At 41.3% G+C, this 24,552-nt stretch overlaps 1 protein-coding gene across 4 annotated transcripts; it reads left to right on the top strand.

Moving 5' to 3' along the window:
• Nucleotides 1-75: 75 nt before the first annotated feature.
• st6galnac2.L (ST6 (alpha-N-acetyl-neuraminyl-2,3-beta-galactosyl-1,3)-N-acetylgalactosaminide alpha-2,6-sialyltransferase 2 L homeolog) lies at nt 76-22,840 on the top strand. Of its 4 annotated transcripts, none has more exons than XM_018235378.2 (10): nt 76-421; nt 11,907-11,987; nt 12,095-12,134; nt 13,056-13,233; nt 14,275-14,437; nt 18,032-18,170; nt 19,371-19,474; nt 19,552-19,635; nt 19,845-19,944; nt 20,370-22,840. In XM_018235378.2, exons 1-10 carry the CDS (start codon nt 318-320, stop codon nt 20,535-20,537), a joined length of 1,161 nt encoding a protein of 386 aa, XP_018090867.1. In that variant the 5' UTR covers nt 76-317; the 3' UTR covers nt 20,538-22,840. The 4 variants fall into 4 exon arrangements, with proteins under 4 accessions (XP_018090867.1, XP_018090864.1, XP_018090862.1 ...); XM_018235375.2 differs by having other exon boundaries at nt 12,083-12,134; XM_018235373.2 differs by having other exon boundaries at nt 12,083-12,134; nt 13,050-13,233.
• Nucleotides 22,841-24,552: the final 1,712 nt, after the last annotated feature.

Here is a 24,552-nt window from a genome sequence, read left to right as displayed (position 1 = left end):
ACCTCCCAACACTGCAAGACACTCCCCCACCCCACTGTAGTAGTGAGTGGGAGGGATCAGTTGGAGATAAGCAGGCAGTCAGAGCGGATGGCATTTAGTAGCAAGTAAGCTCTGCCTGTGATCTTTGGCTCTTTTCACTGGAGTACAGAGCTAGGCGTGGTGGTACTTTCATATGCACAACAAGGGGCTGCACACCTGCCCCCAACAGCCAAGAGAGGGTTGAAACCGAGACACAGCGGAAAGGAAGGAGCTTCTTACTGGAACTGATTTGGAAAGCCTGATCCCGGTGTTCCCAGCACACAGCCCCGTATCCATCAATGCGCCCCCGTTGGCTGAGGACTGTGGGGATCGTGATCGGCGCCCTGACTCTGTGTTCCCTGTTCTATGGGCACTACTATAGCTCGCTACTCAGCGCCGGCAGGTAAGGGGGGGGGGCATGGGGAAGAGGAGTGCACTTTGTTGCCAGGGTGGGTTGGGGGTTAATGATTCACATACGTTCAATAGATTCTGAAAAACTTCTGTAGTTTAACACTGGGGTCCCTACACCAAGGAGTTCCCTACTCACTTGTGCCCAGTACTCATGATGCCAGTGCTGATCTAGGTCTCCCTCTCCACCTGGTACCAGGGTATGTATCCCTTGTGGTCAGTATCATGGTGACAACTGCATATGTGGAGGGTGATTAGTTTATAAAGAGGACAGTTTGGAGGGGATTTGCAACCCCTGGCATACCCACTTCCTTGCCAGGGATGGCAAACCTGGTTTGTGCAGGTTTCCCCTTCTTTTCACTTACATTGTGCCAGTGTCCCCCCTAAACTGTCCCCCTAAACTAATCAACCCCATGAGTAAGCGCAGAGACACGCTGCTATTTTGGAAGATTTTTTGCCCAGCGACAAATCGTTTCTTCTTCGGGCGAGTAATCTCCCCGAACTGCCTTCACGCCATGTAAATCACTGGCGGAATGGCACTCGGAACGCTTTGTTGCCTCACGGGAAAATTTGGGCGATTTCGGAAAACGAAGGGATCTGAGTGCCATCCCACCAGCGATTTACATTCTAGCCAACAGGCTTTTCAGGAGATTAGTTGTCAGAAGAAGAGGCGATTTGTCGCAGGCGACTAAATTTCCCAGAATCGTAGCGTGTGCCCTTAACCTTACTATGCCAGTTTGCCTCACAGCAAATTCAATTTAGGGCCCTCAGATCTTCCGGAACTGACCTTTTTACTTTTATGTTTAAAATATTTTATTTGATATTCACAATAAACAATCAAAATCAATATGACAGCAAATACCATATAGACTGGACCTTTTTACTTTTAAAATATAGAAATTGCTTATTTTTTAGTGCCCAGTGTCTCTCTATATTCTTGTCCCATCCCTGCAGCTGCGGGGTCTGCTTATGCTTGAAGCTGGCCATAGACGCAAAGATCCGATCGTACAAATCATCGTACGATTGGGCTTTCCCATCTCCCGACCTGCCACTAACCATTCCGATCAATGAAAGTAGATAAGAACAGATCAGCCGATGTTCTGCCCCTGACAGCAAATTTGTACGAAAGTTATGTCTGACCAAAGCTAGTGACAGTCTCCCACTGAAAATCGGACGATCGGCAATACATGCAGAGATATTATCAGCAGTCGACAGAAATCTTTTAACCTGTCCGATCGACCAAACGACCGATCTCCGCCGGACGAAAAATGTCGGGACTCTCCACACACGGTCCGAAAATCGTATGAATCCTCGATTCGTACGATCAGATCTTTGTGTCTATGGCCAGCTTTAGTCATGCCCCTATTGTTCCCTCATTTGTGCAATCTGTTTGCCAAAGCCCTTCCCATGTGCCAGTTCTCTGTTGGGCTTTGCCCGTAACTATGCCACTTAACTGCCTCTGTCCTCAGATCTGCCAGGTATCTGTTTGCTCCCCATGTCCTCTTGGAACTGCTCCAGCTGGGCTGCTTGTTAACCTGGGTGCTTGTTACCATCAGTGGCAAAAGAGAGGGATGAAGTGAAGAGATTGCCTATTTATGGGAACTGGTGCTAAAGATGTTCTAGGAAAGAGAAGTAACAATATGTCCCATTTTAAGTCTGATTTCTTACCTTTGACTTACTTCTGTCACTGTGCCCACCTGTGCCACTTAAGCTGGCCATACATTTGGAGATCCTCTCGTTTGGTGACCTTGAGGTGGGTGATATCTGGCTGATCCATTCGTGGACCCAATGATCAAATAAAAACACTGAGAATAAAGGCGGTTGGATTCAGGACTGCATCAACAAACCAATGTGGTCCTCGATCCAACTGGATTTTTAAACCTGCCCGATCAATACCTGGCCGACTTTCAGCCAGATATTGATCAGGGAAGCCACTTGAATAAGCTGCCGACTTGATCTGCCTGTGTATGGGGGCCTTTATGTATTCTCACACATGTGCCATTTAACTACCACTACCCTTGTCTTTGCTGCCATATCCCTGCCAATGCCTCACCTGGATATTTTCTCTGCTGTTTTCACTGGTGCTTAATTGCTGCCACCACCTCACCTGTGCATCTTCTTCTCTGTGACTAGTTCATATGTGCCCAAAGACCCCACTGACCCACCTGTGCCTCCTTTTTTTGTGCCACTCATTCAAATGCCTCTTGGAATCTATCACTTGTGCCCAGTACTCATGATGCCAGTGCTGATCTAGGTCTCCCTCTGGAGTATGGAGGGAAGGGGGTCTACCTGGGGTGGGGGGTACAGGTTTTTTTCAGGATAGGTTGAATTCTCCTTTAAGTGAGGCTTGTCTGCTGCTGCCTCATACATGTGCCACACCTACTGCATCTCTGCTATCTCACTGTCCAATGTCCATCTGCCAGTAACATTTGTCTGCTGCTATGTCATTTAATGGGACACTACCATCTGGCCCATACTGGCATTCTATAGATTCTGGTGAACATTAGTGGGGCTGCTGTAAGAAACCAATAGCAGCCCAGACCTGGCTATCATTATAAATCTACCCTTATTAAAATTATTATAGTTTTGCAGTTGTGATTGAGTTTACTGCCTCCACATTATAAGCTCTTTTATGACAACCACTTTACTATGAATCTTCTGCAAACCCTCTGTAGTGTACAGTAGTGGAAGCAATAAAAACACTTTTATATGCCAATGTTATAAATACATGTTTAGTTATCATGGTTAGTATAACCTCAGCTGTAAAGTAGGGCAGTATTGCTGCCTAAAGTGGAGACTGTGACAGAACATTCTGTTATAAAGATAGCTAGAATCTCAGCCATAAAGCAGGACAGGACTGCTGCTTACAATGGAGATCAGATACGCTCAGTGCCACTGTGACAGAATGCTCTGTTATAAAGATAGCTAGAATCTCAGCCATAAAGCAGGACAGGACTGCTGTTTACAATGGGTATCATATCAGATAGGATCTGTGTCACTGTGACAGAATGCTCTGTTATAAATATAGCTAGAATCTCAGCCATAAAGCAGGACAGGACTGCTGCTTACAATGGAGATCAGGTATGGACCTGTCCCACTTTGACAGAATGCTCTGTTTTAAAAAACTAGCATACCTATGGCCACATTATTAAAGGGAGAGACCAATTAGATATGTAATCTAGTGAAGAGCATTAGCATACATTTACATATTACTCCAGGCCCGGACTGGCAATCTGTGGGTTCTGGCAAATGCCAGAGGGGCTGCTGTATGGTTCCATAGAAAGTTACGGCTGGTAGGGGGCTGTTTGGGCTGTTTGGGCCTCTGTGTACTTGGAATGGCAGGGCCTATTTTGATTTCCAGTCCAGGCCTGTATTACTCCCACTCTGCTTACATACATTTCTGGGCTGACTAGGATCTAGACGCTGCTCACCAATCCTCCACTAGGTAACATGTTGAAGTAATTGGTTTTGTCTGACTTTAAATAACCAGATACATGAATATGTTACCAGCTTGCAAGAAATCAGACGCACAATGGGGTACCTTCAACTCTTTCTTGTATATTCACAATGATATGTATTCCCCCCTCATTTACCTTGAATGTTCTGCAGAGAGTCATGGGAAGTGTATGCTAACATGCATTAGCACTCTAGTCTGCCCCAGAGAATTGCTCTGCTCTAAACCCATCACTGCCTGCAGCCGTTTCCTTCTATTCGTCAAGTGAGTAAATGGTGATTTCCTGGCTCCGGTAGTCAGTAGTAAGAATTATTCCTGGATTAAATCGTTACTGTTGTAGCCCTGGATATTTTGCTTATCCAAGAAGACATCTAAATGTTTTTTGAAAGCAAATGTGCCACCACACCCTCATCCCTTATGTCAGTCCTGTCCAACTCTTCCAGTGTAGCAGTTAGATGATTTACAACATGGTTATGTGCTGGATTAAATACAATGTTGATATCATACACAGGGGGCTGGGTTGAATAATATGTTGATCTCATACACAGGGGTGTTTGCAGATTATAGGTAGGCAGGGACCATAAAAATAACACTGACATGTCTAGCCCCTGTGCATTTAGTTGTACAGCCCTGCTCCATGGGATCTTTCTTTATTGTACTTTTATGGGTTCAAGTTTCCATATCACATATTCTCCAAAGGAAACCAACATTTTACAATGTATTGTTCCTTTGTTATTTTTAATTGTATGTTGCTCTGATTCTTTCAGCGCAGTTATAATCTTCTTTTATCATGCGAACTACACGATTGCCTTACAAACTAAAGTTGTGTCTTTATTAATTAAATATTGTCAATGTTGAAAGCAGCCTCTGTCTGGCTGTCTGGTCCTGAAACAATGTAGCAGATGCCAGCTGATTATATGACCCAGGCAAATAAGTGTAGGGTGGAAAACAGCCCCTCCGCTCACATCATTGCTCCCTTGTGTCTGCACCTAGAGGTACAGCATCTGCCTGGGTGCAGACACACGGAATGGATTTTGTTGAGAAAATGCATACTCAAGCGTTTTGGTGCCGAAATCCACTCCGTGTGTCTGCACCCAGGTCAGTGCAGTACTTCTGGGTGCAAGCACAGGAGAGTGGATGCAAGCAGATATTAGCCTTGTGTGGAATTAGCCTGTGAGTACTTGATAGGGGATTAAAAAAAGTATTTGGCAGTGGAGCTGAAGAGATAAATAGCAATAGGATTGCGAAAGAAGCAATTCATATTAAAGAAAAATAACAGTTAAAGAAATGGATGAATAGGAGTGGAACAGAAAGGAGAAGAGCTTGACAAATAAGACATACAGTGGGTAACAAAGGCTGAGAGAGTGGAGCTTAAATTGTGAAAATGTGGCAATGAAGCAGAAAGCTCAAGTGGTATAAAGGTTAAACATGAAAGGTAATGCATGGGTAAGAATACTAGTAGCAGTGAGCGTTGTAGGGATGGGAGATTGGGGGTGAAAGTGAAAGCAGGCTAGTGGTAGGGGAAAGAAACTAAAATAAATTAGAGAAAAACTGACAGAGTGGAGCTAAAAGGACATATAAAGGGAGATATGAGAGGTAATGTAATAGATTAGACATGAGTTGCATAGCAATGGAACAAAATGGGATTAATGGAATTAGAAGTAATGAGGCTGCAGAGAGGAAGGGATGAACAAATGGGTGAGGCAAAAAGGAGACGTATACAGTAAAAGGCAACAGCTTTACAGGCTTGAGAAGAAATAAGACAAGGAGTGTGAAAAAAAGAGGTAGCTGAGAATATGAAATGGAATAGGAATGAAGTAGAGAACAGCAACGAATAAGTGAAATAAGGTAGAGGAGCTAATAGGATGGCAGACTGGGAGTGAAGCAGAAAGGTGAAAGTAACCAAGGGAGAAATATAACGTGGAAATGAGCAGAAACGAGTGGTAGGTAGTGGACCATGAAAGAGAAAAGTTGGTTTGAGACAAGTTCAAAAGTGAATGAGAAGCAAAAGATGAAAGAAGCAGAGTGTGTGGATGGAGCAGAATTCAAGGAAGCAAATAGGAAGAAGAACAAAACAAGGAGAGGAAGGTGAACAGAGTAAGAGGAGGCGATGGAGTTACAGTGAATTGTATTGGATGTGGCTAATAAAGGACAGGCATGAGAGTAGTGTATTGAGGGGAGCAGACAGGAAAGGACATGGGGTGACTATAATGGAGATGACTTAATGGAGATGACTTTTCACCTGCTTTTCTTTTAAGTGTATTACAGACTAACAGCAATGTGGCTTGGTCACAACAGTCCCCGGAATGTGGAGCAGCTCAGAGCATTTGCTCTTTTGTTTGAATACAAGCTGAAACTTGCAGCAGAGTATTACAGCAATGGGTTATTTTTGGAGCTCGGCTGACAGGCCCCGTTGCAGCTTTCACATATAATTGGGATCTTGGGTGATTATTTGTTCCAAAGAAAAGAAATGTGTCCTTACTATGCTGAACAAAACCCTGCTGTCATCATGGGAGCCAGGCTGGGCATTATTTCCTAAAATATTCTAGGGAAGGAGGCTTATTACAGGTCCAAAGTTATTCCCTGTATTCTCACTAGGGCCATATTGTCACATCTACCCATAATGAGACACAGGGTGGGGACATTAGTTTTAATGTGCTGCTCTTGGTTCAGTACTGAGACATTCTCTGAAGGATATAACAGGGCTTGGCTACTGGTGGCCCTCCTGCTGGTATGGCTCAAGTTGCATGTGCTGAGCTAGTTTCTGTATGAGACCTCTGGGAAGCCAGGAAAACTAGGACGTCTACTTCAAAGGAAACATTTTAACATGTACAGCATAAGGTCAATGTATTAACTGAAACTAATATTTTACATTCTTATGGTGTCCTTAATTGTGCCGTTGTGCTATAACGTTACATTTTTTTCTGGGACACAAAACATTTTTTTCAAGTTTAAATATTTTGCCCTATGGCAGCATCTCTAAGCTCTAAGGAACTCCATTTAGCTCAATCAATCACAATTGTGTCCAATGGAATAGTCCGATCGAGAAATGCTATACGGAGCATGATAATGGTAGTGGGGTATTGTAAACAAAGTTGGAAGGTCCGTATTGAGCACTGCATTTTAGCTGGTGTAGGGGAGGTAGTTGGTGGCAGGGGTCAATAGACTATGGAGTTGTTTCTGGGGTGAGGAATCATTAAAAATGTAGGTTCACAGGAGTCATCAAATGAATAGATTATTGGCTACATACCCATTAATCCCTACATAGGGTCCGATACAAAATTTTGAGCTGAATTTTTCAAACTGTTATTTATATTGTTGAAAAAATGTTGAGGATTTATTCTCATTGTTATCAATAAGTATGAAACTGCATAATAAAAACATACTTTATTATGTAAAAAATTAAATAAAAACTATATATATATATATATATATATATATATATATATATATATATATATATATATATAAAAAGTATGTTCTGTATGTTATGAACCTAATCCCTTTATATTGGTTGGGTTGGGGGAAATATCTAATAAATGTGCCCTCAAGGAGCTGGAGTGCACAGTGAATCCTTTCCCTAAGAAAGGGGTCCCCAACCTTTTTTACCCATGAGCCACACTTAAGTATAATATAATGTTGGAGAGCAACACAAGCATGCAAAAAGTTCCCGGGGATTCGAAATAAGGGCTGTGATTGGGTATTTGTAGCACCTATATGGACTTGCAGCCAACAGGAGGCTCTGTTTGGCAGTATACAGGTTTTATGTGCAACTAAAGTAGAACAATTCTTAGGTGTTTGTAGAACTCACCAGTTATGAAGGGAGGTCCAGGTGCACCGCCCTGAACCCTCAGCTTAGGGAGCGGACCACCATACAAAGAAGAAGAGCAGGCACTAGCAGAGACCAGTCTTCCAGGCAGGCTTGTCAAAACATAAAGTAGTTCATTGTAGAATTCAAGGATACAACCTCATCACCTCGGTGAGCCTCACCGCCTGCCTTGAAGACTGGTCTCTGCTAGTGCCTGCCCTTCTTCTTTGTACGGTTATTCACTAAACTCCTGTCATGCTTTTTGGGGCAAAACTTAAATTTTTCGGGTTTTGTTTTTGAAAACTTTTTCGATGCAGGAAAAGCCAGAATCTGAAAATCCACCATCTCAGACCTGCAGAGGTTTTGTACAAGTCAATGGCAAAAGTCCCTATCCTATTTTGAAGTTTTTTGGTCTGGAATTAGACCAAAAATCTGACCATTTCAGACGTTTCAGGCAAAATTCCAAAAAATGTGGGCTTTTCAGGGAAAATGCTTTGGAAAAATCATACGATTTGGGTTTTCGCTCGATTTTATTGAGTTTTTACCTAAAACGATTAAATCAAGCTTTTTTTAATAATACAGGTATAGGATCCCTTATCCGGAAACCAGATATCCAGAAAGCTCCGAATTACGGAATGGCTGTCTCCCATAGACTCCATTTTATCCAAATAATCCAAATTTTTAAAAATGATTTCCTTTTTCTCTGTAATAATAAAACAGTAGCTTGTACTTGATCCCAACTAAGATATAATTAATCCCTATTGGAAGCAAAACCAGCCTATTGGGCTTATTTAATGTTTAAATGAATTTATAGTAGACTTAAGGCATGAAGACCCAAATTATGGAAAGATCCATTATCCGGAATACCCCAGGTCCTGAGCATTCTGGATAACAGATCCCATACCTGTAATAAATAAGGTAAAATCTGGTATTGAGTTTGGTTGTGTATTTTTTTTTTATTTAAAAAATGAGATAAATTTGGATTTTAGTAAATAACCCTCTTAAAGTGCATCTAAAGATGAACATTCCTTTTTGGGGAATTTTTTTAATATAAGGTATGTATAAATATATGTATATTTAGTATTGTAGTTTATCAGGGGAACAGCTATAGAAGAAACAGTCCCAGTGGGACACTGAGTAATATGCAGCTTCAATATATAAATATATAGTGTATAATATATAATGTTTTATTTCTAATGTTTAAGGGGCCCAAAGATGATTTCTCTTTAAAGGGATACTGTCATGGGAAAAACATTTTTTTTTCAAAATGAATCAGTTAATAGTGCTGCTCCAGCAGAATTCTGCACTGAAATCCATTTCTCAAAAGAGCAAACAGATTTTTTTATATTCAATTTTGAAATCTGACATGGGGCTAGACATTTTGTCAATTTCCCAGCTGCCCCTGGTCATGTGACGTGTGCCTGCACTTTAGGAGAGAAATGCTTTCTGGCAGGCTGCTGTTTTTCCTTCTCAATGTAACTCAATGTGCCTCAGTGGGACATGGGTTTTTACTATTGAGTCTTGTTCTTAGATCTACCAGGCAGCTGTTATCTTGTGTTAGGGAGCTGTTATCTGGTTACCTTCCCATTGTTCTTTTGTTTGGCTGCAGGGGGGGATAAGGGAGGGGGGTGATATCACTCCAACTTGCAGTACAGCAGTAAAGAGTGATTGAAGTTTATCAGAACACAAGTCACATGACTTTGGGCAGCTGGGAAATTGACAATATGTCTAGCCCCATGTCAGATTTCAAAATTGAATATAAAAAAATCTGTTGGCTCTTTTGAGAAATGGATTTCAGTGCAGAATTCTGCTGGAGCAGCACTATTAACTGGTTTATTTTGAAAAAAAAATTTTTCCCATGACAGTATCCCTTTAAGGCCCAGTAACTTTATTTACTGCAATGTGTTCTTCTCTTTGAGTCATAAAACCAAAGCTACTTTTTCATTAGACCAAACACTGGGAGTTTCTCGTCTGATTACACCCCTGTGGTACTGTGAAGGTGACCATATGTTAATCGCCTGCCACAGGGCAGTAGCTCATGGTTTGCCAACAGCTGACAGCCGGGAAATGTAAATATATACACAGAAAACACATGCATAGATAAGGTACTCCTGATATGTACCTATACCCACCCCTGTATTTATGTGTATATGCATGATTATTTATTTACTCTGTGTAAACATGGGCTCACAGACATACAGGTGTAACACAAGGCAAGCCATGAATGAATAATTACTATTACACAGTATTTATAATATGCCAGCATGTTTGGCAGCCCCAAGTACATATTTGTGTTTTGCGCCCAACCCAGTGGGGTGCCTCTAACTTTCACACCCCTTCAGACTACAATCACACACTATAATGATTAAAATTACAGCTAGCCAGCATTGCTTCAGACAGCGCTTCAGGGTGCACTCTCTCTAGCTTTTGCAGGTATGAGCCTGAGCAGCCCTGATCAATGATAAAAGTAATCAGTCTTCAGGTTTGGGGCATACAAGGCAATGTGACTGCTATGGTGCACTTCAATCAAAAACATCCTTCCCTGTCTGAAATCAATTGTCATTCAATAAATTGGAAGCTGTACTTGACAGTGACTGAGCCAGCCATACACAGGCCAACTGGGTACACACTCCACCCAACTGACCCATGGGCTGAAATGGATTGAGAGCATAAAAGGATTGGAGAATCGCCATACACTTACCATAATCTGTATGGACGTTAATTCTGTACAATATTACTGTTGTATGTATAGCCAGCTTTATTCTGTTTAGGTTCAGTAAATGTTTTGGACAAAACGCAGATTATAGAAGATCAAGAAGAGGATATAAGAGTGATAGTACAAACAGATGGCTACAAGCCCCGCCAGCAGTAGTGATATGATTTGTAGGTTAGGCCGAGTGAGATTTTCCATAACATACTAGTGATTAATACGTCTGTATGGAGGAGGGGGAAGTGAGAGATGAAACGTGTTGGTTAGTGTGGTTGGGGGGATAAAGGCCGTGATGATGACAATAGTGGCTAACTGAGAACATTTTGCCCATGTCCCTCACTTTCATTATAATGGGCCAATTCCAAGGGGTCTACAACACAAAGCTTGCCATACACAGAAGGAGTAATTTGGGTAAGCAAATGCATTTGGAGGTCCCTTAGCTATGGTTTTGACTGACTGCTGTGTGATAGACAGAAGCCTACTCCACAAACTAGATAGCCTAGTTTGAAACCCATGACATGCTCTCCTGCACCTATACTCATATCTGCAATTCTTACATGCTAGCCACCAAGTATCTGCCATTTTGCAAATATCCAACCAATTGCAGGACTCTAACAGCTCCTTAAGTAATCCATGAGATGTTGGGTAAGTTAACCTGAATCAACTAGCAGTTAGGCAGGTTAAAATGAAGTTAAAAGGTTGAACTTGATGGACATGTGTCTTTTTTCAACATAATTTACTATATTACTATGAGTAGTATCAATGTGTGAAGAAGGGATTGCGCTATTGGAAGACATTGATGTAGAAACAAAGTGCTTCTTTCACTGCCACATGGACAGCCAGACAGGTTTGTCCGTTATGCAGCAGCTAGAAATTCTTTTTGGCTCGGAAATGCCATATTTTTTTGAAAGTCTTGCTAAATCCAACACAGAGTTCCTTATTTCTTTAGCAGACTTCTCTTTCTTTATAGTGTGCTTGCACATCTTGTAGTGTCATTCTCAGTTCTATTTTCCTTCCCCTCTCTCTCTCTCTCCATTCCCCCCAACGCCCCTTCCCTTTTCAGTGGCATTGCATAGTTCAAAAGCACATAGCGCAACAGAATCCCAAACAGATGGGTGCCATAATTCACCCTCTGCACGTTCCTCCCGGGTTCCAAATGTCACAGCTCTGTGTCCTACTGTCCCCTTCTGAATTCTTGCTTGGCTTGTGCGTCTTGCCAACACCCCTACCCCCCACCCTTAGCACTGCTTTCGTTCATACACAGCACAGAGGCCATATTGTTTACTGGATTGTTTGATTGTCAGCTCTGAGATTAGATAAAATGTTTTTATATCAAAAAACAGATTGATCAAAAGGGCACTGGGCACATGGCATAGTATTACATGGCCTAAACAGTTCAGAATTAGACCAGCTGGAGATAAAATATTTCAGACACTGAAATGATTGTGAGAAGTGTTGGATTGCATATAAATGAGTTATATAATATACCTTCTCTTTCCCCAATGCAGGACCCCTCGGGAAAGTGTAGGTTATGACCTTCCAAGTAAGGGCTTGGAGTGGATCCCAGCTGTTCCACATGGACAGAAAAGGTAAGGGCTGATGGGATGTCTGTTTCTGAGCTTACGTATGAATAAGATGGAGTTCCAGTGGGGAATTTGAGAACTATGCAGATAAGTGATATCAGTTTTTCACTCAGGAACCAGGAGCAGACTTTGAGAGTGCAGAGACCAACTAAGGTAATTGCATCTCCCACACCAGATACTATACATGTGCTATTGATGCATTATTTCTCTCATTACCTGCTTGATTCACCATCTCATCCTTTCATTTCTTCTGCGACCCTTTTCCAATCTGACATTTTTTCTTATTATTTTCTCTCTTTTCCCTTTTTTACTTCCTACTTTCCATCCATTTTCTTCTCCCCTTTACGTCTTGCCCTCCACTGTATCCTTTACCTTGCTTTACTTTCCCTACTCTACCTCACACTGCCCCATTGGTCCCAACTTTACTCATTATGTCTTAATTACACTGCCTGCACTGTCTTTCCTCTTCTCTTCATCTACTGCCTCTCAACCTTCCTAATTTACCTGCTCAAACTCACGCTGTCTTTAGTTGCACCACTTCCGCTTACTCCTCTTCACTTGAACTGCCAATGAATCCACTGTCCTCTGCACCTCTACTAGCTCACTCTGCTTCCCTTTGAACTGCCGTAGTTTACTACATTCTACTAAATAATTTAGGTTTAGGTAACCTCATTTTTGCCCTGTTTCAATTTAGCCCTCTTCCCTTGCAATGCTTCCTCCTCTTCACTTGCACTCCTCCAACTCACTCAACTTCTCATGCTCCTTCTTACTTTCACGTGAGCCGTTTCATCTTTGTGTTCGAGCTAACACTTCATTGCTTGTTGTGCCCTTTTGTAAAACTTTTTTTTATCACTTTGCACTATTTATCATTCTCCCTGCCAAATGCTTTGTCTTATAACTTTTATAATACACTCACTTTTCTCTGTATCACGTCTATTTCCACAAATCGTCTCTTATATTTTTATCATCTTGCTACTCATCCTGCTGTTTACACTGTTCAAATCCCCTTTTCCTGCTCCAATCTAATATAATTCATCGTACTTATCTACCATTCTTGTTTCCATCAAGGAGCAGGTACCCCTCACCTGTCCAACATCGCTACAGCTCCGGGTAAAGAATGATTCCTATTTCAAGACACTCTTTAACTTTGAGGTTCCGCTGCTGTTGTGGAACAGTCACTTGACAGAGAGTAACTGGCAAACCCTGAGCAAGAGGCCAGTTCCCTACGGCTGGAAAGATCTTCCCCGGGAAGGTAGAATTGCCCTTAGCATACAATATAACACTAAATGGAAGATAACAAATATATCCTTTAAACCCAAACATTCTTTTTTTTTTCTTTATCAACCACACACAACGATCTGCCTTCTTTATTCTGCCCTTCAAAACAAATAGACAAAAATAAACCTACAGCCCAATATCCATTGTAAACTTCAGCGCCTGTCAGAGAAGGATGCTGAGAGTTAATAACATCAGGATGGTTACAGATTTAACACCCCCAGTTGGAAAGTTCCAATCACACTGTTGACTTAACTGTGCCCCTTCCCACTGCTCCTCTAAAGCACAATGGCTTTACAACAGTGTAATAGAGAATGTTTAACTGCTCGGCAGATCAAGTGTCTGGTACAATGAGACTCGCTCTTTTTAGGAGAGCCAAGTGCTCCTATGTGCGACCTAATTTGCTCGGGCCACATTAATAGCAAAAGCTTCGGCATCCGAGTGAAGGTAACCCATTCAGTGCTGCAGAAGATGGTACAATTTATAGCACATCTCCTGTAGCTCAACCCTTGTGTTTTGCACAGTACACTAGTCATGCACGTGGGTGATTGTGACATTGCTCTAAACACCCAGTGCTCAGGATGCTCATCAGTTATTAAAAAACACTACTGCAGGTGGTTTCAGAGACAACCGCTAAATGTGACTAACAACATTTCACTTCCGCTTACAACTTCATGTGTATATTAATATATCAAGCCAGATTCAGATCATCAGAAGGAAGTCTTAAAGCTGAAAATTAAATGGGAAAATGAAATAGAAGGAAAACCTTATATGCTAGTATTGCTTTATGCCAGTAACTGGTTTACGGTGTAACATAAGCCCTTTCTCTGCAGCAGCTGCTCTGGCAACAGCAAATATCTATGCAAAGCACTTTTACCCTTGATTTAAACTGAATGTAGATTCTTGTATCCACCTGGACGGTCAACATAGAATCTTAGTTGTTGACAGGTAAAAGGATAAAGATTAGAAATCATATAACACCCATTCTTTTTTATACATTTTTACTTTGTTTTTACAGATGTGGCCTCCACGCTCAAGCTGCTCAATGACTCTTTACACCGGGCCATGTTCGAGAGGCAGGCCCCCCAAAAGTGCATCCGCTGTGCTGTGGTGGGGAATGGGGGCATCCTGAACGGATCCAAAATGGGAAAAGAGATTGATGGGCATGATTATGTATTCAGGTAAGAAGGAAAACTAAGGTATCTAATTAAATCAGGATATTCCCTTCCAGGCATTGGAAAAACTGCCTGTCACTCATTATGTTGGCCCTTATGTTCTTACTCTCTTGAATGAATGTTTAACATAGTATAATTGAAATAGGGAAGTTAAAACACCTAGATATAAACAGCCACTTCTTACTATTCATTCTGTTTATATGTGTTACATGCAGGGCCACTGTTAGCAATATTAGGACCTTATACTGATAAGTTAATAATGCCCTCCTTCCTAGGGTCCCCATTATTAGCACAATAGTCATCTGGGTAAATTGGGCCCCAATGGAAAAAAAAAATCACCCTTGCACACAGTTTGGTGCTTATGCCCAAACTCCATCAATCGTCACCCATTAAACTCAAACCCTGCCCACTCCCCACAGGTTATGCCCCCTTTGTGAGCCACAAATCACACCTTTCCATCTCAGGGCCCCCTCTTCCCTGGGGCCTGGGACTACAACACCCACTGTACCCCCTTGATATTGGCCCTGGTTACATGCGATAAGGTAGGCAGTGAAGGCAAAACACATCTAGATTTAAGGGACAACTCATATAAACTTGTTACAGACCCTACTGATGTAATCATCGTTTTTAAAGGACACAACTTAATCAGTGGAAGGCAACACCACAATTAATATGTTCTCATTTCAGGGTATAGGACCTGCTTAATTGCTGCTTCTGTCCTGCGATAAAGTTACAGTATTTTGCCCTTAGATTATAAAGAAGCAATTGCCCTCAGGGGACAAATCACATTAGTAAAGATGGTAGTATAGTGCCCTTTTATCATTGCCAGTATAATTTTAAATCTGCAAAACAGTGTAGCTTTCTAACCCCCGTGGGGCATGCTGTACCACTGTTTATGTGCTGCTGAAACACCGTGACCTCCAACAGCAAGAAAAGAATGGAGCAAAAGGTTGAATATAACATTGTGTTTATGGCAAGTACCAAGTAGCTGTGGGATTTAGTTCACTAGGCGGCCAGAGGCAGAGAATGCAAGATTCTTCTCCCACCCCCCCCCACCTCTCTCTGAATAGTTTGTCTGCTCGGACCAGATGGACCAATCTTAGCAAGCCTCGTTTTAGACTTATCTTTCCTTAAATCCTGTTGTAGAAGGGGCTGTGATTAGAAAGAGCAGGACATAAATTAACACAACTTTACATATGTGTAGCTTCTCCTTTAAAGGTGATATTTGCATTCCACACACAGTTGTGATTGTCTGTGCCCTTAGTGAAAGCTCAGCAAGACTCTTTACAATTTCTGATTATTAGTTAATTAAGTTTCCAGAAGTGGCAGAGGCAGGTCAACAAATGATTCATCAATAAGGGATTAGTGGTGCGTGGGTCATCCTGTTGGGCAAGGTCTGCATAAGCAGTTGATGTTGTTCTCTTCTGATGGGTGTCCATAAGCTCCCAGAGCCAAACAATAGGATCATACCAAACTGGTGAGCACAGAAATGAGTAAAGGTGGCCATACATGGAGAGATCCGCTCGTTTGGCGATGTCGCCAAACAAGCAGATCTCCCTCCGATATGCCCACCTTGAGGTGGGCAATATCGGGCTTATCCGATCGTGGGCCCTAGGGCGCAATGATCGGATCCTAACGATGCCTAACGGGTGGTCAGATCGCAGGACCGCATCAACGAACAGATGCGGCCGCGATCCGACGGGATTTTTAGTCCCTTCCGATCAAGATCTGGCCGACTTTCGGCCAGATCTCGATCGGGGAAGCCCATCGGGGGGCCCCCATACACGGGCCAATAAGCTGCCGACTTGGTCTGTCGGCAGCTTTTATCGGCCCGTCTATGGCCACCTTAAGGAACCTTGACAGGGGAGGGGGTTTTTTTTGTCTGCTACTGTTCTATCTGATAGCAGCAGTGAACATAATATACAATGTGCCTTAGATGTACAGAATGACAATAAGAAGACTCTTTATTTAAAGGAAAAGTAGCATTAAAAAATGAAAGTGTTTTAAAGTAATAAAAATATAATGCAGTGTTTGCCTGCACTGGTAAAACTGCTGTGTTTGCTTCAGAAACACTACTATTGTTTATATAAACAAGCTGCTGTGTAGCAATGGGGGCAGCCATTCAAAATAGAAAAGGCTCAGGTTACACAGCAGATAAATAATCTCTGTAGAACATAATGTTATCTGTTATCCACTATTTAACCAGTGCCATTTTGCTACACAGCAGCTTGTTTATATGAACTATAGTAGTGTTTCAGAAGCAAACACACCAGTTTTACCAGTGCAGGGCAACATCACATGATATTTTTTTATTACTTTAAAACACTTGAATGTTTTGGTTTTACTGTTCCTTTAAGGCAGACCTAGAATCAACGGTATAAATGCACAGGAAAGCCCAGCAAGAATAATATAAATCTGTGTTTAATTTTGCCTATCATTGTTTTGTTTTCAACTGGGTAGAAAGGCACTACTTTAGTCACTGCTGCAGAACCCATCTCTGATCACCACTTCCTTCATTTTCCTCCTCCCCCCCCGGTACACTTGTGGGTGTGTGATCACATACTTCTATTTCTTTTGCTGTACTTCAAGGGAAATGTGATGAAAAGGAAGAGGCTTGGTTTTTACAACAAAGAGTGATGAGCACTACATAAATGAAAGACACAATTTACCCATTCAATATAATACAATCTTTAGCTTTTTAGCGGCCTATTTACTACATCTGGATTGCTGGGATTTGTAGTTCAAGAATAGCCGGAACTTGCAGGTTTGACAATCCTGGTATAATATACACCCGAGAGTCCTTTCTCCTGGTACCACTTTCCTTACTATGCAACACTTATTACCTTCCCTTGATACCATCTTGCCTTACTCTTCACCCCAACCAACACTTAGGGGGTTATTTGAATTGTGTTTTCCCGAAAAATTCAAGTTTTTGGGAAAACACATGGGACAGTTCAGTGAGTTTGCTAATGATCCTCAGCATACAGGTCAGATTCAAAAGAAAACACTTATGACCCATGTGCCCCCCCTCAAGTCACTGATTAGTCACTGCCTGGTAACCAATCAGTGGAAACCAAGAAAGCTGCAAAGCAGGAAGTAGTGTCCTGGTTATTATGTTAGACATGTCAGCCTTATAGATTACATTTTTGGCTCATTAACTATATTGAAAACATTTTTTATTTTCCACAGTCTTATTTACTTCGTTTTTATTTTTATACTGAACAATTCCTTTAAGAACTCTATATCACAGCTACAGACTCATCTCTGATGCCATATTGGCTAACGTTACACACTATACCAATATTATAGCCATCACACTTTACTGTACATTGTCCAACAGGCCAAGCCCATTTCCATGTCAACATCTTGATAAATGTATGCAGCAAACCCAGGCCTGGGAACCAGTTTCAGAGTTGCTAAAGGTTTAGGGTGCTTTTTTCTTCTTTTCCCGAACATCTCTCTGTAGCCTGTTCTCCTTTACTGTAAGTTTTATCCACTGATACATGTTATTCCTGGAGAAAAACATACTTTCTCCCTGTTTGATACACTGTTCTCCTTTTACACCTTATTTCTCTAATCTCTGTATTATGCTCTCTTAAGGTTGAATGGGGCTGTCATAAAGGGATTCGAGAAAGATGTTGGCACGAAGACGTCATTTTATGGTTTCACCGTCAACACCATGAAGAATTCTCTGATATCTTACAATGAGTATGGCTTTACCCAGACGCCGAAAGGGGAGGTAAGTACATACATACCAGCTACCAATAGGTTGGTAGCTAGCAAAAAATAAATGTAGACATAGTAGAGATGCTTTCAAAGACATACCGTATGAGTCTTTATGAGTGCTGCTTTATAGGGGAGACTCTTGCTAAGAATATGAGCTGCATATCACAACAAAAATAAGTCAAGTACCAGTTGCTTCTGTTGACATTCTCTGGTGCTCTGGTTATCAAAATCTAAACAAAGAATACAGCTTGACATTTTGGATCCTTATGTACTTCTTTTCATAATTTTTACCTTAAATCCCCTTTTAAACGCCATTTGGTTAGCACCCCTCTTAAGGTGGCCATACATGGGCTGATAAAAGCTGCATACACTTTTTTTATGACCAAGTTGGCAGCTTATTGGCCCAAACAATATTTGGCCAAAAATTGACCAGATATCAATTGCATGTTTGATTTCGCTGTTGAGTTGAGGACCACATCTGCACATTCATATGGTTCTTATTCTGACTGTCTGCCTAGCGGCAATTATGATCCGATCATTTGCCCAAAGGCCATATTAGTGAAAGATCCTTACCAAACAAGCAGATCTTTACATGTATGGCCAGCTTTAGACCATAACAAGGTTAAAGCTACATGCATTAAAACAGTGTTATATCAGGCATCGTTCCAAAAATATTGCACAGCAAGTAAATGTTGAACTCAGATCTCAAACTTATTAACCCGTACACTGAGCTTTCCTTTGTAAAGAACAAATTAACATTTCCCACAAATTGTACCCTACTTAGCATTTAAGCTCGTCCATCACTACTTTCTTCCCCCTTAGCTCCACAGTCTGCCCCCACTCCTAAGGACTATAGGCTAGATATGGACTGATCCAGAACGTCCATTGTTGGGCATTTATCTCATAATGTCAGTGCCAGGCCAAGTTATGGTGGCTCCTAAGGCACTGTGGTCAATCACATCCAACTCATTGCCCTCACCTACTGCCACCACCATTAGTTGCTCCCATACATCCTTCCTGCACTGGTCACTATGTAACCTCACCCTTATTCTTGCTCCTGCATGATGTTTTATGACATAAATAAGCAAAAGTGATTGGTTAGGGAAATAGCCACTGTACTGGTTAGATGTAGTAGGGACAGATTTCTGTCCTTAGTGCAGTTTGGCATCCCACTCTCAATTAACGACTTCGACAATCCATGTTTGTCTTTCAGGATCTTCGATACATCTTCATTCCCTCTGACCTGCGTGATTATGTCATGTTGCGCTCTGGAATCTTGGGAGTCAAGGTGCCCAGTGGATATGACAAAGGGGATAAGTAAGTAGATGGCATTATGGTCTTTCTGTTAATCTTTGTGGAAAATGGCTCCTTATTTATTTACAATCTCTTCTCAGACCCTCTAAATACTTTGGACCCAAACCTTCTTCCAAGAAGTTCAAAATGTTGCACCCAGATTTCCTGATATATACAAGGGATAGGTAAATATAGAAACCATTTGTCTTGACTGTTTGCCTTGTTGCTTCTCTCACTGTGACCTCAGCTCACAAGCTGTCCTTTACTCTCACACGTTCACTCCAGGAACAAATTCAACCAATCAGAAATGATATGCTTGTTATCATCATTATTATTAATAATAGTAATGGCATTCTCGATAAAGGCATAAACAATCTTTATATCTCCCTACTAGATTCTTGAAGTCAGACTTATTAAACACAGAGTACGCCAACTTGTATATGCCAAGTACTGGGGGACTTATGCTACTGACTGCTCTGCACAGCTGTGACCAGGTAAGGTAGTCCCCAACTCAATTATTTAACAGTGACATCCACACGAGGGAGACAAAATGGGCCAGTGGCTATGTACGTGATGCCACAAAATAGCTATGGGTACATAGACAAGTGGCTCAGAAACTGTAGGGCTGGTTGACCTGGGTGGGGGGCTAAGCCTGAAAGCTAGTTAGGGTGAGATTTGGGTTTCCTTTCCTTGATGTACCTAAAAGAGCAGGTTGAATATCAGCTAGGATGAGATTTGGGTGAAAATATATTTGCTGTTGTACGTATTCTTTAAATGATGGTGTTGCTCTACTGACAAGTATCCCAAGTTTAGTGATTATATTCATTGGGGGTGCCTAACAAATTAGTACCCACCAATGATTTGGCCTTTCAATGCAGGTGTTATGCATCAAATTTATACCTTTCTCTCCTCCCCCCAGGTGAGCGCCTATGGTTTCATCACTCCAGATTACAATCGCTATTCAGACCACTATTATGAGCGGCAGAAGGTGCCCCTCGAATTCTACGCCAATCACGACATGATTATGGAAATGCAGCTGTGGGGCAGACTGCATGACAGAGGGATCATCAAATTGTACAAGAGATGAGGAAAGTTCATTCCGTATAGTGTTTCAGCCCCCATAGCAACTGTGGTGCAGAGCATCCGACAAGATAAAATACCTCTTGTTAGAACACTGGAAATGGGAGGGTGGGCAGGACTTTTCATGGTTGGACCATTATGTCAACATGTGTGGTTCCCTTACAGATGGAAAAATGGCCTCAAGTTGAACAACTGGGTTATGAGGGGCCCTCTGAGAGGTTGAGTTGTTTAACCATGATTCATTTATATTTTAAGTGGCCTTATAGACATTAAAATTGTTTCTCTACGGCAAAAAGACTTCTGGATGCAGCCTGGTGAAAATTTAAGGCTGTACCTATCACAACTCACCCTGCATTGCCTTTACTGGAGTGTAAGCACTTGGGTACATTGTACAGACACTTGCACTAACTGATACAATGTGAACTGCTTTTGGTCATTGAAGATGCAGAATAACCTTTTTACTGTGACTGTAGTATTTCTATGTCATGAGGAAACTTTTTACAAGTCAGATTTTAGCAGCTGTAACTATTTGTAACATTTGTATGTTTAATTTGATAGGGGGGATTTATTGCAAATTTGTTATTCTCCCTTAGAATTACAGGTGAGGTATCATTTTAGAATGATTTTTTTCTAATTATTTAAACATTTAATTTAATATAGACAGTGATTCTAAGACAATCTGCAACTGTTTATAATTTTTTTGGCTTTGAGTTATTTGGTATTTTATTGAGCAGCTCACTCTCTGGTTGCTAGGGTCCCATTTTTCACTAGCAACCAAGCAACCCGAGTGATAGTTCTTTGGTTGACGGGGGTCAATGACCTGCATAAGAAAAATGTAAAGAGGTAGGCAGATAATTCAAAAGGTCAAATGAAGAGTTGGTAAGAAAGGAAATTCTATAACAATCTAAAGCATAACAGAAAGCTTAAATGCCCCTTTAAAGTTTGTACATGGGCATAATAAAAAAAAAACATTAGTTTAATCTGAAACAGTGAATATGTCCTTTAAATATCCTTAAAGTGATACTGACACTAAAAATGTTCTTTTCGAAATATTAATCGACATTAAAACATATCGGTCATGTTGATCGTTTTTTGCTGATAGTTCTACTTTTGTAAGTAGTTATTGCTTGAAGTTCCTAAACCTGACTGTTTTGCCAATCTGACTGTCCCTTCTCAGTCTGTCAGTTAAGAATTTCTTATGTTAATGGACTCCTGCTGCGCAAATATGGCAGCCCCCTCATAGAGGAACATGAGAGGTAAGAAAGGTAATGTAAAAGCATCAGGCAAATACTTTTATGGCAAAATTATAAATAGCATTCAAAGATAAAGTTTTGATGTATATAAAAAAAAGGTTATTTTCTGGTGTCAGTATCTCTTAAAGCAAGATAAGAGTCCTGTAATCTGTATGTAGCAAAAAAGGGTAAGAGACAGCTGCTGGTTACTAAGGGGGCCATACACAGCCAGATCTACAAGGGGCTTTATGGAGACCTGATTTTCTCCAGATTAATACCTGACCAATTTTCACCCAAATATCTGTTAGGCAGGCTGTTGGTGGGCCCCATACACAGGCCAATAAGGATGGTCGCCAAATGTGCGGATCTCTCCCCTATATGGCCACCTTGAGGTAGGCAACATCATGCTGATTCGATCATGGGCCCTAGGGTCCAACAATCAGATCATAACGGGGAGAAAACAGGCGGTCAGATTGGGGACCGAATCAATGAACCGATGAGGTCCATGATCTGAAGCCTGCCCGATTGACATCTGCCTTATTTTGGCCAGATAATGATCGTGGAAGCCCTTCGGAGGGCCCCATACACTGGGTGACTCAATCTGTCGGCAGTAGTGATAGGCGAATTTCTCTCCATTTCCCGCGAAACGGCGAAAAATGTTGACAATTCTGATGCCCAATTATCTTTGGCGTCAAATATATTTTGACGCAGGCGAATTTATTCGCTGGCAGCGAAACATGGAAATTCGCCGCAAATTCGCACCTGGCAAATAAATTCGCCCCTATCTAGTCAGCAGCTTATATCTGCCCGTGTATGAAGGCCCTAAATTGTTGACCTGGTAACAATCGGCCCGTGTATGGCCACCTTAAGAAGGGTAAACGTCCTGTTTTAACATAATAGAAGTGCTGATGTCATCACTGTGATGCCAGTGTTCGGCCGTCTTCTATTGGCTTGTGCCTTTTTAACCCTTCAGCTGTTAAAGATATTGCTTTTTTTCTGCCTAGAATTAGCTGCTGCCTCAATTTAATCTGTTTCCCAACTGTTTGAAATGTTGTTTTTAAATAAAAAGTTGCTTATATTTCTGGTGAAGTTTTTTATTTATTTTTTTATAAAGGGTAGATGCTAAAACACACCATGAACATACTGCTTGTTTTAGGTGAGACAATGGGGTTAATTTATTATGTTCAATACAAAATTCCTCAGCACCCCACTTACTTGATTTTCAAGGATGCATACACTTCCAGGCTGCTTCAGAAACCAAATAGTATCCAGCGACTTTGTATGGAAGGAGCACAACTATGGCCAATGTCTTTTCAATCCATTTATTGCAGCATAAAAAACAGCACAAGCTTTCGGGGGATACCCCCTTCCTCGGGTGCACCCCGAAAGCTTTTGTTGTTTTTTCTGCTGCAATAAACAAAGTTCCATACAAAGTTGCTGGTAATTTATTATGTGCAAAGTGTATTTTGGGCCCGATCCTGCATGTAGTTGAATTGCCACGGGGCTGAGTTTGCCAAAAGGAATATATCACCTCCATGTTGTGTATTTAGAAAGGACAGACAAAATGCAACAAATTGTCTTGTGCCAAGGGCATTAGGGTGACCTACATATAGTGTCATGTTACTCTGAACAAGGCCACACTTCTCCTGACATCTCCTATTCATTATCCCAATGTTGGTTAATAAGATTGCTTCTTAACATATTTTCAAATGTCAAATACAAAGTCTCTGTTTGTTCAACCTAAATAACTTTGTGACGCAGGCTTTGCATCTCCCATGGTACAGAAAATATTTCCATTAGCATTAACAACAACAAAAAAAAAAAACCCATCAACACTTTAAAAGATGATAAAATCACATGCACGTCTGCACATACTCGCCAAGGGAACTTTTTCGAGTCCTTATTTTCAAAGCTATTAAAGGTAAGAATTGAAACCAGATCTGAGAGTGAAAGGAAAACCTGAGAAGAAAAGGAAAAACAGCTTAGAACTTTACTAGAAAGGCCTCCTGACAAATTTGTTCGCCCGATGGACCTCTTATTTTCACCTCTCTTGCTAGGGAATTGCATACCTTTATAACAATTATAATAAAAAATGAATTTCCATGCTGATGACGAAATCTCCTTTCCTCTGGACTCAGCAATCTGTCCTCTAGTTACCTGCAATTTCGGGAAGATCTCCCACATTGTGACAATGCTTGAGGCTGGCACATATGAGGCAAGGTGAGACTTTAGTCAATATTTTCATGTCTATAGGTTGTTTTCCTTATCCTGGCAACAGAGCAGGCAGCATTTAAAGGGACAGAGTCAAATTTGATTCCAGGGGCCAACCAGGAATACTACATCTTGCGGCCCACTCCCAACTGAAACGCCTAAATCAGAATTCTGTGATCTCTTATAAAGCATTGTCCAAACTGCTGGTATTATCATTCATTTATTTCCTGTTGTTTATATAGCACAGACACATTTCTGCAGTGTGTTACAGAGATTTTACTTTACTGTCATCAGTTATATAAGAGATCACAGGTGCCAGGTTGCGTAGGCAGAGTTTGGGCTGGAGGAATCCCAGAGGATCGAGGCAAAATGGGGTTTTTCTCTGTACCACATTTGACACTGGATGTTGACTAGCCGCTGAAGGATCTCATACCGATAAAATCTTTTGTACAATATTTAGTATTTGTATAGTGGTCCAACTATTCTAATCGATATCTATACACTAGGGATTGTGCAGGACCAAATATATAAACCTGGATTCCAAGTTAAACAAGAGGCTCCACAGTTCATGACAGTTTT

The sequence above is a fragment of the Xenopus laevis genome, chromosome 9_10L, assembly GCF_017654675.1.
Source record: "Xenopus laevis strain J_2021 chromosome 9_10L, Xenopus_laevis_v10.1, whole genome shotgun sequence".
Classification (NCBI taxonomy): Eukaryota; Metazoa; Chordata; class Amphibia; order Anura; family Pipidae; genus Xenopus; species Xenopus laevis.
This window is presented reverse-complemented; position numbering and strand designations above follow the sequence as displayed.